The sequence below is a fragment of the Panthera pardus genome, unplaced genomic scaffold (assembly GCF_024362965.1).
Source record: "Panthera pardus isolate Hobbes unplaced genomic scaffold, ASM2436296v1 HiC_scaffold_26, whole genome shotgun sequence".
NCBI classification, from domain to species: Eukaryota; Metazoa; Chordata; class Mammalia; order Carnivora; family Felidae; genus Panthera; species Panthera pardus.
In genome coordinates, this window is record NW_026526832.1 from 32778341 (window position 1) to 32793737 (window position 15397).

General features: G+C 41.9%; 1 protein-coding gene across 5 annotated transcripts in view; it reads left to right on the top strand.

Moving 5' to 3' along the window:
• The first annotated feature begins 350 nt into the window (after nt 1-350).
• ROCK2 (Rho associated coiled-coil containing protein kinase 2) overlaps nt 351-15397 on the top strand; it is a 134217-nt gene continuing 119170 nt past the window's right edge. For 3 of the 5 annotated variants that reach the window (XM_053891153.1, XM_053891155.1, XM_053891154.1), the window contains exon 1: nt 352-994. In XM_053891153.1, the coding sequence (XP_053747128.1) occupies nt 854-994 (141 nt within the window). In that variant the 5' untranslated portion in view covers nt 352-853. Of the gene's footprint in view, nt 995-15397 lie in introns of all 5 variants that reach the window. The other 2 variants (XM_053891152.1, XM_053891156.1) reach the window with 2 other exon arrangements.

The following is a 15397-nucleotide window of genomic DNA, read 5'->3' on the forward strand; positions in this document are numbered from 1 at the left end:
CGGGGTCGCCCTCGGGGGCAGGGGCGGGCGGGAGCTGGGCCGCCGGAAGACCCCCGCGCCGGGCGCGCTCTCCCCTCCCCCAGCTGGAGCTCGGCGGGTCAAGTGAGGCGGTGACCGCGCGCCCGGCAGTTTACCCTCGGAGAACTCAAGGAGGGGGAGGAGGAAGCGGGGAAGGAAGGAGGCTCCAAAAGGAGAAACGCGAAGCGGCGCAGACTAGAGGAAACGAAAAAAATGGAGGCGAAGGGGCGACGGCAGGCGGAGGCCGGCGGGCGGGGGCGGGGACGGCGGCGCGCGCGCGCGCGCGCGGCGGGGCGGGGCGAGCGGGGGCGCGCGCCGGCGGCCGCGGCCCGAGGGGCTTGTGGGTAGCGGCTGCGCGCGGCCGGAGACGGGCGCCGCGCGGGAGTGTGCGAGGGGAGCGGGCTTGTGGGACCGAGGCGGCCGCGGCGAGCATGGGGGCGGGCTGGCGGCGGCCGTAGTTGTCTGAGCCCGGGCTTCAAGCCTCCCGGAGCCCCAGAGGGCGGGGCGGTCCGGGCCCGGCGGTGGCCGCGCCGCTTCCCCGCTCCCGCCCTCGGAGTCCTGAGGGAGCCCGCGGCGGACGAGCGGACCGGGCGGCGCGAATCTGACTGAGGGGCGGGGACGCCGTCTGCTCCTCGCCGCTCCCGGCCGGGCCGGGCGGCCCCTCGGACGGCCTCAGGCCCGGGACCGGCGCGGAGACCCGAAGCCGGGGCTAGAGGCGGGCGGTGGGCCCTGGCGGAGCCCCGCCCGGGGCCGGCGGTTCGGGGGCGGCGCTAGGCCCCGAGGCGCCCGGGCCGGAGCGCGGGGAGCGGGGAGTGCGGGGCCGGGCGGCGGCGGCATGAGCCGGCCCCCGGCGACGGGGAAAATGCCCGGCGCCCCCGAGGCCGTGTCGGGGGACGGGGCGGGCGCGAGCCGCCAGAGGAAGCTGGAGGCGCTGATCCGAGACCCTCGCTCGCCCATCAACGTGGAGAGCTTGCTGGTAGGTGGCCGGGGCCCCCGGCGCCCTCCCCGCTCTACGAGCGCCTGCCTCCGATCCCCGCTCTGTGCCCACCCATCCGTGGGAGGGAGGTCTCGCCCCACCCCGCCCAGCTTCCGGCAGCCGGGCCCCGGGTCGGAGGCCAGACACTCCTGCGACTAAGTTCCAGCAGGAGGGACCCACGTCTGATTCCTTCCCTTCCACCTCCCGGCGCCGGTGTCCTCCGCGGCCGCCCCCTTTCCTGGAGCCCTGGGAGGGAACACCCCTCTTCTCCTTCCCGCCCGCCCTCTCGGTTTGGGGAGGTGGGGTGCAGGATTTGCTCTTTCATTCAGCGGACTAGCCAGTTTGAAAGAGCGGCGTGCTGCGTGGGGACGCGGGGTCGGAGCCGGGGAGGGGAAACCTGATGCTCTCGCTGTGGGGAGTCCCCACCTGGGGTGGATGACAAAGAGCTGTCCTCGTTCTCCCTGCGGTCTGCCACCTTGAAAGGCGTCGCTAAAGTTTTCGTGTGGCTTCAGGTGTCCTTGAACCTCCAGGGTTGCGATTAGTGCATTGTAACTTCTGCAAATTTAGTTGCCCGAGGTTGTTGAGCCCGAGCCGAAGACTCCAGTCTGCATTGCCGAGTAGAATCAATCTCTCCTTTTCATTGCGTCTGTCTCCCAAGACAGCCCTTGAAATACAAGTGAATAAGCACGTCAAGTCCGCTAGCTGGCCCTCGATTAAGGAAGGAGTTATTTATTTATTTATTTATTTTTTTACCAACTGGAAATGCACCGTGGGGGGGAGGGGGGATTGCTTATTTCTTATTTTTGTTTTGTTAGGTTAGACGATTGCATCTCAGACACTTTGGTTCGTGTGCTCTTTGTGGGAACAGGAGGTGTGGATTTTTACCCTGGGGAGGCGGAGAAAGTGAGAAAGATGCTCCGGATGTTAGATCCGCCCCGGAGGACTAGAATTTGCGTGGGTGGTGCTTGGATGCGGTGGGTCTTCTCGCCCAGAACCCACGTTCCGTTCTAGTCCCCGCGTCGGGAAGCCGGGCGACCGTACGTGCTGAGAACTGTGCCTCCTCCCTTTCCAGTGCTGAACTGACTTTTCTTCCGAAGTCATTGGTCACCTTTTGCGGTTCCTGGAGTCCTTTGCAGGGTGACTCAGTGCTCACTTTGGCCAAAGTGCAGGAACTGCCCGACGAGCGCGTCTCTTGCTGTGCGGGGAGCAGAATGCGGCGATGCGCCGCGTCCTGGCTCGAGCGCTGGGCGCTTTCTTCCGCCGAGTTTTGTGTGAGGCCGTGGGTGTGTTTTCCCGGCACGGCGGCCCCCCTGGTCGGGCTTCGGGCGGCTTCGGCCGGCTTCGGCGGGGGGCACGAGGGGTTGCGTGAAGGGCACAGCTTTTCTTGCGCCGGAGCAGGGACTCTGGGCTTCGCTCCCAGCATTTTCGCTGCGGTATTTTGCTAGCAAAACTTTGACCCAAGGCCAGAAAGTTCAGTTAAAAATAGCGCCGCGAACCTCCAGGATTCGTCAGGTTCGTATTCAGCCCCACATAGAAAGGTTTTGCACGTCACTGTCATTTCTTGGGTCTTTACCGATGTTCGCTCTCCAGGTTATTTTGAGCCTGAGCCCGAGCCCAAGCTGTTTTCTGCCCGTGACGTGTTCGTCGTTCCATTTCGTACGGTGTTTTCTAAACCACGAAGACGAAGGCTGTTTTTGAAAGTGAAACATCACGCGTGTTTAGTAAACAGTTGGGCCCATTCATTGCTGGCGTGCTCAGTCCTGCCGGGACACTTGACGCTTTCAGTAAGGTGACGTGTTGTTGGTGCGAGAGCTGACGTTACCTGCTGCTGACCCGACACCTTCTGCTGTTGCTGTTTCAGTTGATTGAATGTTGTGGTTCTGAGTTGGAGTGAACCTAACCGGGCCGCAGATTGGCCCCTACCCTTCTTTGGAGCCAGGTCGCAGTGCTTGTGTTGCGAATTGATGAGCTGAAAAAAAGTCTCAACTGCGTTGTAGTTAGATTTAAGTTACGTGTGTTTCATTGTGCAAGATAGAATGAGTTGGTCTGTGTGTGTGTGTGTGTGTGTGTGTGGTAACATAGAATTTACCATTTTAACCATTTTTGAGTGTACAGTTCTGTGGCATTAATGACACTCGCGTTGTGGTACAGCCGTCACCACTACTCTGTTCATTTCCAGGAACTTTTTTATCCTTCTAGACAGAAACCCAATGAATTAATCTCCACAAGAGTGTTATAAAAACATACTTCTTGAAATGCTCATGATGGAATGGTTGGGATGCAGCCTGCGTGTCACCTTTGACTGTTTCACCGAATAGGGCATTTCTGTTGGTTTTATTCTAGAAAACGAGTAGTTTTTTCTTTAACAGAGGAAAAAACTTAACAACACAGCATGGGTCTTAGTTACTTCCTTCAGGAGTTCAGAGAGCACCGTTTAAAGCCGCGTACTAAGATGACAAAAGTATGGAGAAGAAATACACCAGAAGTTACTGTATAATTATTCTTAGACGGTAAAATCTGTAGGAAAAAATGTTACGTGAGATTACACGCAAAGCGCTTAACTCAGTGCTTGGTGCGTCGTTGTGCTCGTTAAATTTAGCTCACTTGTGCTTGCCTTTAGCATAGTTAATTGCTTTAAATTTCCTTTGAAAAGGAAAATGGTTTTATTGGCAACTATTCCTTGCTATGTAATTTTCAGTAAGCAGCATTATAATCTGAATTTGCCATCAGAGAAGTGCTGGCAATCATCAAGCATAGATAAAGCTGGATTCTAAGACCATGTCAGTGTTAAAAGGCTAAATTTTCTCTGCAGAGGCTCCCTGCTTTATTACATGGGTCCTTAGATTAATCTGAAGAGAGTATATCCCTTTTGTGTTTGCAGGTTGTGGGCTGCTTGGTATTATTTAAAAATAGAGTTTTGAGAGGGGTCTGTTTCTATAATACTTTTTTTGGAGGGGAGGGATTTCAGTGGTATGCTTTTGTAGTGTTTGAAACTTTTTGGTAAACACCCATGTTTTGTTGTTAGGACTCAGCTTCTCATACTGTTTTCCCAAATAATCTGCTAAAAAGAATTGTACTTTAGCGTTATGCTGGAGAGAGTTTAGCTTAGTTTAGTTTAGTTTAGTTTGTAATCTTTATACCCAGTGTGGGGCTCAAACCCATAACCTCGAGATCTACCAACTGAGCCAGCCAGGTGCAGTTGGAAAGATGTCTTTCCTGAGCTCTGCTTTTGGGTTTTGATGTGTTTTATTTTTTAAAAGAGTAGATGGTTATAATAACCTGTAGGATTCAGGCTTGAGGAAACTTACGGAAGACTGGTGCTGATGGGGAAAGGGGATTAAAATTTTATTTGTGAACTTGAGTGACTTAGAATACAAAATGCTTTACTTGATTGATTTCATTATACTGGTAAACTATATGAAAATATTTACCACAGTGCTTAGATTTCAGCTTAGTACTGGTTATCGACCTAATTATAGTAAAATTTTATGTGTATTTTTTCCCCACCGTGTAATAAGTGCAACTACCATAAAGATATAAAAGTGAAGTGAAATAAAAATTGAAAAATTGTTTTATACACGTTCTTCTTTGTGAAATAAAAATGGGGCATCTTTAGCATCAATGGGATTACTTTACTTAAAACTTGCTCTTTTGGGGCGCCTGGGTGGCTCAGTTGGTTAAGCATCTGGCTTCGGCTCAGGTCATGATGTCATCAGGCTCTGCGCTGACAGCTCAGAGCCCTGAGCCTGCTTTAGATTCTGTCTTTCTCTCTCTTTGCCCCTCCCATGCCTGTGTGCTTTCTCTCTCTCTCTCTCACTCGCTCGCTCTCAAAAATAAATAAACTTAAAAAAATTTTTAAAAACTTGCATTTTTATGATTATTAAAGAAAATGAATTGGCTGGAGAGGTTTCAAAAAGTAATTTATGGCATTTGCTGTTTAGGTGAAGTTGAGTGTCTTTGAAAGTACAGGTTCACAGTCCCTCACCCACAGTTTTGCTGCATGTAAAGAACTCTCAAAACCAAGTTTTTGGTAAAACTTGCATGATGATAACCTCTGACCGGATCTGATGTTAGAATATTTATAATCAGTTTGTCCCTCTTGGTGTAAGTAGGAATAGCTTTCCTTGGGGAAATACTAATGTGTTTGATTTCAGGGTACTACTGCAGACTCAAAAGAGGGTTTTCAGGAATGTAGTGTATATGGTATATGTACTTTATTACCATTCTGAAATCTAAAATATTCTGAATTTGGAAACATCTTGCCCTAATATAAGGGTAGTGTAGACTTCTATATGTTTTAAATACTGTAGTTGTAAAGAAATTGTGAATAATTATCTTGAAACCTAAGTTGTTTTGGTTGAGTCATGAGCTCATAGTTCTCTTTTCCCATTTTGAATTCTGAAATATTCTAAACATTAAGAGAATATAGAGCTCAAATATGAATTATGAAGCATAAAAAACAAACATCCATGAAATCACTGCCCAATTGGATGAACAGAACACTAGCATTTTGAAGTTACTGTGTTTGGGTGTTGCTGCTGCTTCATCAGTCTTTCTGTGTCCGCTCCTATTACCTTGGCATTTTTGTATTATTTCTTTGCTTTATTTTGTAAATTACATTTGTATATTTCCCTAAACAGTACTGTTTAGCTTTACTTAATTCTTTAACATTTAAAAAAAAGTTAAAACGTATGTAGTGTGTTCTTTTGTGACTTGCTTTTTCCAGTCAAAAGTTTTATTTCTAAGATGCACCCACAATGTGGTTTATTCATTTCAGTGCTATGGAAACCAGTCTTCAGTGCTCCACTCTATTTGATGGATATTTAGATTGTTATTCTTTTCTTTTCTACTGTTATGGACATTGTTGCTGTGAACATCACTGGAGTCCATGTGAAGGACTAGGCTATCTGTAGGCTAGGGTATATATTTAGGAGTGGAATTTGTTGGGTTTTCAGATACGCTATTTTCAACATAACAAAGTAATGGGTAGAGTTAAAATTTTCCCCCAACATTTTATTATGGAAAATTTCAAAGTATAGTAAAGTTGAAAGAATTGATAGTGAACATCTGTATACTTTCCAACTAATTAATATTTTGCTGTATTTGCTTTATTACATCTATCAGTACGTTTATCCTTTATCCATCTATCAGTATGTTTTTTTGTTTTTGATTCATTTAAGTTGTAGCTATCAGTATGCTTGTCTTTTAAATACTTCAGCATGCATTTCTTTCTCTTTCTTCTTTTCCTTCCTTCCTTCCTTCCTTCCTTCCTTCCTTCCTTCCTTCCTTCCAGTTGGCTTTGTGCCCAGCATGGAACCCAGCATGGGGCTTGAACTCACCACCCTGAGATTAAGACCTGAGCTGAGACCTAGAGTCAGATGCTTAACTGACTCAGTCACACAGGTGCCCCTGAATAAGTTAAAATTTTTTTTAAAGTACAGTCTCCCCCACAACGTGAGACTTGTACTAACGACCTCAAGATTAAGGTGTATGCACGCTCTCCCCCCTGAGCCAGCCGGGGGCCCCTAGCGTGCATTCCGTTGAGTAGAGCTCAATATTTATTTAAGCTTTTTAAAGATTAAATTTACATACAATGAAATGCACAGATCTTAAGTGTACTATTGATGACTTTTGACAAAGGCACACACCTGTGTAATACAAATCCTTACCAAGATACAGAACATTATTACTAACCCAAAAATCTTCCTTATATGGCTTTTCAGCTAATTCCACATCCCATTCCCTTAGATTCTATCACTCTTCTGATTTTTTTTCCTACTAAAGATTACTTTAGCCTCTTGTAGAACGTCATATAAATGGAATCCTATGTAGCGTGTACTCTTTTGTATCTGGCTTATTTTATTTAGCTCAGCGTAGTTGTTGAGATTTAGCCATGTTATTGTGTATATCAACAGTTTATTCCTTTCTTAGGACTGAGAGCAGTATTCCATTATATGTATAAACCATAGTCTTTTAGCCATTTCCTGTTAATAGATATTTGGGCTGTTTTTAGTTTTTGGCTAGTATATATAATATACTTAGGCTTTTTTTTTTTAAGATTATTTATTTATTTTGAAAGAGAGCACAAATAGTGGAGGTGCAGAGAGGGAGAGAGAGAATCCCAAGCAGGCTCCGTGCCACCAGTATGGGAGTCTGACGTGGGGGCTCAAATTCTCAAACCGTGAGATCATGATCTGAGCTGAAGTCAAGAGTCAGATACTTAACTGACTAAGCTACCCAGGTATCTCAGTGTACTTTGAGTGTTAATAAAGCTTGCTAAGAACAATCTTATATTAAGTCTTTATGAGGACATGTTTTCATTTCTTTTGGGTAAATACCTAGTATTGGATTTGCTAGGTCATAGGATAGGTATGTGTTTAATTTTTAAGAGCTGCTAGAGGTGGGTGTTTATGTAATTTTTAAGAACTGCCAGACTGGGGCGCCTGGCTGGCTGCTGTAGAGATTATTTAAAAATAAAATCTTAAAAAAAAAAAAAAGCTTCCAGATCCCTTTCCAAAGTGGTCATATAATTTGACACTCCCACAACAGTGAATGAGCATTCCAGTTCCTCCTCAACACTGAATTTTATTTTATTTTATTTTATTTTATTTTATTTTACTTTATTTTACTTTATTTTTTAAATGTTTGTTTATTCTTGAGACAGAGCATGAGCAGGGGAGGGGCAGAGAGGGAGAGAGACACAGAATCTGAAGCAGGCTCCAGGCTCTAAGCTGTGAGCACAGAGCCCAAAGTGGGGATTGAACCCACGAATTGTGAGATCATGACCTGGGCCAAAGTCAGGCACTTAACCAGCTGAGACACCCAGGTGCCCCAACACTGAGATTTTTAAATTTTAGCCACTTTGTGGGTGGGTAGTGGTATCTCGGTGTGATTTTAATTTACATTTCTCTGATAAGTAATGATAATACTTTTTCAGGCACTTACTGGCCATTTGTGTACCTTCCTTTGTGAAATATTTGTTCAAATTTTTGCTCATTTAAAAAATTTGGGTTCTTAGGGAGCCTGGGTGGCTTAGTTGGTTAAACGTTGACTTTTGATTTTGGCTCAGGTCACCCTCTCACGGTTTGTGGGATTGAGCCCGATGTTGGGCTCTGCGCTGACAGCTGGAGCCTGCTTGTGATTCTGTCTTTCTCCCTTTCTCTCTGCCCTTCTCCCCCACACTCTCAAAATAAATGAAGTAAACATTAAAAAAATTTGGGGTTTTTCCCTTTATTTTTATTATTGAGTTACACAAGTTCTTATGTATCCTATATACAGTTCTTTCTCAAATATGTTTTGCCAATTTTTCCCCTAGTCTGTGGCATGTTTTTTTTTTGTTTGTTAGTTTTGTTTCAGTCAATTTTTTATGATTATTGCTTTTCCTGCCTAAGAGGCTTGCTATCCCCCTGTTACAAAGATATTCTGTTTTGCTTTCTTCTGGAAGTTTTATAGTTTTAACTTTTATGTTTAGGTCTAGGATACATGTGAAGCCAATTTTAGTGTATGGTGTGAGTTAGGGGTCAAGGTTCACCCCTCCCCCCCATATTTCCCCTATCCAGTTGTTTAGATTATCCTGTACCATTTTTTTCCAGCTTTATTGATACATAACTGACATATAACATTGTATAAGTTTAAGGTGTACGGTTGACACATGTATATTTTACCAAATGTTCACCACAGTGAAGTTACTTAACACATCCTTCACCTCACATATTTACCATGTGGTTGCTGCTATTTTTGTTAGTGTGAGAATATTTAAGATTTTTTTAGTAGCAACTTTCAAGTATACAATACAGTATTGTTAACTATAGTCACCACCAAATTCACCAATTTTTAATAAATACTTTTCTCATTGGATGGGTTTGGTGCCATTGTCGAAAATGAATATGCTGATAGGTGGATTTTTTTATTTGTCTCTCTACTGCTTAGTAACTACATTCAATTGTTAGATACACTTATGTTATTTAACTCATGCTCTATTCATTTGTGGGTTCTGTTATTTAACCCATGCTCAGTTTATTTATTTTTTAGTTTTAATCTTTTTACCTGAAGGAAATGGGCAGACAGCCATGGCTGAAAAACCTAGATTTTATTTTTTTGAAGGGAAGAAAGATGTAAATTTTTTTAATTTTAAAAATCATATGTTCTTATTGTAAAAAACTTAGGAAATAAAGGTATAAATTCAAATAACATATATAGTCTCCCCACGTAGAGTTAAATTAACATTTTGGTATAATCTGTGTGAAAAATTAAAATATAAAAAAAGTAGAATTACATTGTACATGTGCTTTGCCATTTTTTTTTACACTTAATAATAGAAGCTTTTGTATAGTCAAATTTATCAATCTTCTCACTAAAGAGTGATTTCTGACTTAGATGTTATGTTTAGGACATCCTCCATCATCAAGATTATGGTATCATATACCTCAATTTTCTTTTAGTACTCTAATGATTTTATGTTTATTACGTTTGGAATTCTGTTGGAAACTGTGAAATAGGGGTACAAAGATTTTATCAGGAGGTTCGTCTAAGTATTAGAGCTCCCAAAATAATAATTAGAAGCCTTTGTTTATATCTCTGTATGTATTCCTTTTACTTTTAAAATTTATTTATTTTGAGAGAGACGGAGAGAGCATGAGCAGGGGAGGGCAGAGAGAGGAGAGAATCGCCTTCAGCGGAGAGCTGGACGCAGGGCTCAATATCACAACCTCGAGATCATGACCTGAGCCTAAATCAGGAGAGATGCTTAACCCACTGAGCCACTCAGGTGCCCCTATATCTTTGTATTCTTGTCTTATCACTGTCTAGTTGGAGAGTGGTGCTTGGGAGAAGAGAGAGGGTAATGATTATAGATTTGGTTTTCATTTGGGTGTCTTGAGTTTTTTTATGGAATACTACTGCAGAACTATACTTAAAAATCCTGTTCTGTGCTAACTCTCAAAAAATATATCTATAAGCTGTTAGTGATAAAGGTTACTGGTGAAGAGAATGTGGATGACTTAGGGCAGCTTACAGCTTTTGAGAAAAAACCCACAAAATAACATTTTCCATTGGCAAGTTAGCCTATTATTTGGAGCTTAATATTTAAATTGTGAAATCATGGTGGCATTTGGGACTCTACTAAAACTGTCTCCTCTTTATCCTTGATTGTAGTTACTCTTTCCTTTCATCTGTACTTTTTTTCTTTAAAAATATGATTGAATCATGGAGATATATTTGTAAATTCTGCAACTGGCTGTCCCAGATGACCCTTGTTCATCTTTTTGGAAAGCATTTGGATCATAATAGTTAGCATTTATTGTGTTTTCTCTCTCTCCCCTCCCCCCTTGCTCACTCTTCCTTTCTGTGTGTGTGTGTGTGTGTGTGTGTGTGTGTGTGTGAGAGAGAGAGAGAGAGAGAGAGAGAGAGAGGCAAAAAGGAAATACTGAGATTCATTCTTGGTTCATCTTTGATAATATTTTGGGGGAACGTTTCTCTAATTCCAAGAATGATTTTATGGTTTGTTGCTTCATTTTGGTAAGGTAGGAGTTGTTTGTTCAGATATCTGAGGTGCTTTATAATTTTTTGTTATAGTTAATTGATGACTTATTCAATATCTGATTTCCTTTATTCTTTAAGAGTTTAGACTTTTTTAGTTATAAAGCAACCGATAGAAATTTTCTTTATTTTCAAGAGATGATAGGTTTGGAGTGAATTTTTAACACTTTGTTGTTAGGGGTGGTTTTAAATGCCATGTAGATGAATAGCAGAGCCTCCTCCAGCAGTACCTTAGATGGAAACAGGAGAACAGGGTTGGCATTATCTTAATTACCTGTATGATTGTAATAAGGAATGCTTAATATACCAAGTGTTGTCTTTTTTTTTTTTTTAATGTGTATTTTTGAGAGATAGAAAGTGCAAGCCAGTGAGAGGCGGGGGTGGAGGGCGCGCAGAGGATCCAGATTAGGGTCTGTGCTGACAGCAGGGAGCCCGATGTGGGGCCTGAACTCAGCAGCTGTGAGATCATCACCTGAGCTGAAGTCCGAGGCTTAACCGATTGAGCAACCCAGGCACCCACTAAGTGTTCTCTTATATATTTTCTGGTTTTTGAGTTTACTTAATGAACAGAATATAAGCTCTTTTAGGGCATGTGTCTTTTTTGTCTTCCTGTTGTTGTGCCCTGTAAATATTTGTTGAATGAACTAACAGTTTTCTTTTAAGTAACAGGAGTGATAACCTGTAGAAATATATCCCTGCTTAAAGAAATATTAAAGTATTCCCTAAATAAACATTGTTATGTGTTCCTATCACTTATTTCTTTTTTTTTTCTTATTTATAGGAAAGAGGATAAGTAAACATCTGTATATGCAAAGAGGATAAATCTAAATGGTAGAATTGGAGGTCAAGCAGGAAAAGTGAATAATGATTGGACATTTTCTGGATTGTGGTGAAACAATTTGTTTTGGAAAGGATTTAGCTGATTTTACTCAGTGTGTTAGGTGAAGTTAAAGACACTTCGTGTGGGCTGCCTATCCTTTAACATTTATTATGTTTCTTCTGTTTCCCCTAACCCCTGACTTTTCTTCTGGTAAAATATATCCAGTTCCTTCTTATATACCTAGGTGATGCCTGCGTTGAAGCAGTGCTTCATGAGTAAGGGCAGATGAAATGATGGTGAGTGTGTTCACAGTGGGGGGTGCCTGGGTGGCTCAATCAATTGAGCAACTGACTTCGCCTCAGGTCAGGTTCTCGCAGTTTGTGAGTTCAGGCCCCGCGTCGGGCTCTGTGGTGACAGCTCAGAGCCTGGAATCTGCTTCGGATTCTGTGTCTCCCTCTCTCTGACCCTCCCCTGCTCGTGCTTTGTCTCTGTCTCTCTCAAAAATAAACATTAAAAAAAAAGTTTATTGTTTGTAATAATCCATCCTTCAGTAAACCCAAATGCTTGATTTTTATTGTTCCCTTTGCATTGTATTTAAAACAGCTGTAGAAAAAAAGACCGTGTAGAGTATGGTTTTTCTTCTGTGTCTAAAGGTGACCGTCATTTAGCAAAGGAGAGCAATACACAGTATCTTGCTTGTAGTAAGTCCTTGATTATTGTTGGTTGAATGATAACTACAAGCTGTAGATGTAGTGCAGTTGATAAACGTGTTTCAGTCTCTTCTTTGCCCTTAGAATAAGCTGTGAAATAGAAGTCTGGCAGTTGAGAGTGGTCAGCAGGTGTTGAACATAGGTATCATGTTTACTAGATTTGTTAGTTCTTTTTATTGAGGTATAATTTACATAGTCTAAAATTCACTCATTTGTAAGTATACAACGTACTACTGATTTTCAGTAAATTTATAGTGTTGTGAAAACATCACAATCCATTTTCATTAACCTCCCAAAATTTCCTTGAGCATGTTTACAGTCTGTCCTTACTCCCAGGGAAGTCAGCCACTGACTTGTTTTCTGTGTCTGTAAGTTTTTCTTTTTTGGAAAGTCCATACAAGTGGAGTCATACAATGTGCAGTCATTTATTCTGACTTCTTCCACTTAGCATAACATTTTTGAAGTTCATCTGTGTTGTAGCATGTATTAGTATTTTGGTCTTTTTTTTTTTTTTTAAGTTTATTTATTTTGAGGGAGGGGCAGAGAGAGGAAGCCACCCAGGCGCCCCAGTAATTTGTTCTTTTTAATTGCTGACTAATATTCCATTGTATAGATATACCATATTTTGTTTATGAATTCACCATATGTGTAGACACGTGTTTTTATTTCTCTTGGCTAGATTTTAATGAGTTGGATTGCTGGGTCATGTAGTATGCATATATATATATATATATACACACACATATATGTAAACCATATATATAGTTTATGCTTAACTTTTTCCTTTTTTCTTCTTTTATGCTTGGCTTTTTTTTTTTTTTTAATTTATTTATTTATTTTGAGAGAGAGAGGGAGCTTGAACAAGCAGGACAGGGGCAGAGAAAGAGGGAGAGAGAATCACTGTCAATGCAGAGCCCGATGCAGGGCTCAAACTCACGAGCTGCCACATCATTCTGCGAGCCCAAATCAAGAGTTGGATGCTTAACTGACTGAGCTACCCAGACGCCCCTCTTACGCTTAAACTCTTAAGAAACTGTACAAAGTGGCTGTACAGTTTTCCATTCCTACCAACAGTGTATGAGGGTTCTAGTTCTCCACATGTTCAGAGAATGCCTGGCATTGCCTATCTTTGTGATGATAACCAGTAACCATGATAGTGCATTTTATTTACTAATGATAAATGATGCTGAGCACTACTTCATGTGCTTGTTAATTTTGTTTTTTAATTTTTTACCAAAGTATCATGAGTATGGTCTAGTAAAAGGAGTTTCATTTCGCATCCCCCAGACCAATTTCAGTGTTTATAAATAGAAACAAATAGATATAGATCAGAGCCCTTTATAGGTGGAATTATCCTACTGGCTGGTGTTTACACCTGAAAGGCCCAATTAATACTCAGCATTTTTTTTTTTTTTTAAACCTTGTTGTGGTACCTTTTGCTTCCAAGTAATGAATGAGTCTTGCTGAGCTAGCTGTATAGGCCCTGATAATGGTAGCGAAGTCTCTACTAGTTGAGTTATTTCTAAGCTACAGATCAAGTTGAAGTACTTCTGACTTAAATGTATGGCCTTTGATTGCTTCTTCATTATGTTTTGTGCTGATATTTTCTTTTTCGTTTTTTTTTCTTTTTTTTCTTTTTTTTCTTTTGGGCATCTTGAGTAAGCTTATAAACTGATTTCTCTCATATTGACCCAACATTCATCTTTATAAACTTTTCTGTTTTACGTAAAAACAAAAAATTCTTGGGGATCCTGGGTGGCTCACTTGGTTGAGCATCTGACTTTGGCTCAGGTCATGATGATCTGACAGTTTGTGAGATTGACTTCCGCTTTGGGCTCTGTGCTGACAACTCAGAGCTTGGAGCCCGCTTTGAGTTTTGTGCCTCCCTCTCTCTCTGCCCCCTCCCCCTGCTCATGCTGTGTCTCTCTCTGTCTCTCAAAAACAAATAAACATTAACAAATAACAATTCGTACTTTTAATTTTGTAAGTTGATTCCTATGATAGTGTTTTAATTTTTTAAAATTCATTTTATTTTTTACATTTATTTATTTTTGAGAGACAGAGACACAACACAAGTGGGGGAGGGGCAGAGAGAGAAGGAGACACAGAATCCGAAGCAGGTCCAGGCTCTGCAGGTCCAGGCTCTGAGCTGTCAGCACCAAGCCTGATGCGGGACTTGAACTCACTGACTGTGAGATCATGACCTGAGCCGAAGTCAGATGCTCAACCGACTGAGCCACCCAGGCGCCCCAGAAAGTGTTTTAAACACTATGTGTTCCACTTCACTATTGGCTTATACTTTCAGTACCCCTCTGATTTAACATACAGATACAAATGTTACTTCTTTTTTGTTCATAGGTGGCATTGGATGTTGACTTGTGGGATTAAATTATGAGCAGAGTTCTGGAATTTAACCAAGAGAGTTCTTTTCAGATGTAAAAGGAGCTGCCGTATTTGTGCATTCTGTGTCAGGATATGACCCTACAGTTTGCCCTGTATGATTCCTTTAGAGGTTGTACTAAAAGTATGCTTATTGAAATAGAAGTTGTTAGTTTAGATTGTATTTTTTGAGTTTTTATTAAAGATAATTCCAAATGGGACTTTTTTGAGCAGAAGGGAAAATTTAGGAAAGAATTCTTTTAGTATTTAAGATGCTTTAACTTATTAAGCATGAATTTTTAAAATTTTGATTGTAGTGATAATTATTTTTCTAAAAGGAAAGTGCACTGCCATGAGCTCTGAGGCCTGCAAGATGTAGTGAAATGTGTATATATTGAAACCCTTGCAAAAATATTTCAGGTATTAAATGTGTAAACATCAGTATGATTTTGAAAAATTTTACTGTTTTGGGATAACTTACAGAGTTATGGTTTGTAGTATTTGGAACTTTTATATACATTATATGGCCATATTTTATTGTATTGCATAGTGGATGATGATCAAGTTGAAGTTGAATGGTTAAAAATGATGTGTTGTGATTGGCCAGTTTGCCTGTGTTGAAAGAGTCAGATTAAAAAATTTTTTTTGTATGAATCATTAGTTTTTTTTTAAGGGCCACTAATTGATCATACAATCAGCATATATTGGAATTAGTGAAGATGAGAGGAAAGTATATCCTACTTCTTTAAAAAAAATTTTTTTTTAATGTTTATTCATTTTTGAGAGACAGAGAGAGACAGAGCGTGAAGGCGGAAGGGGTAGAGAGAGAGGGAGACACAGAATCTGAACCAGGCTCCAGGCTCCAGGCTGTCAGCACAGAGCCCAACACGGGGCTCAAACTCACAAACTGCGAGATCATGACCTGAGCCGAAGTTGGATGCCCAACTGACTGAGCCA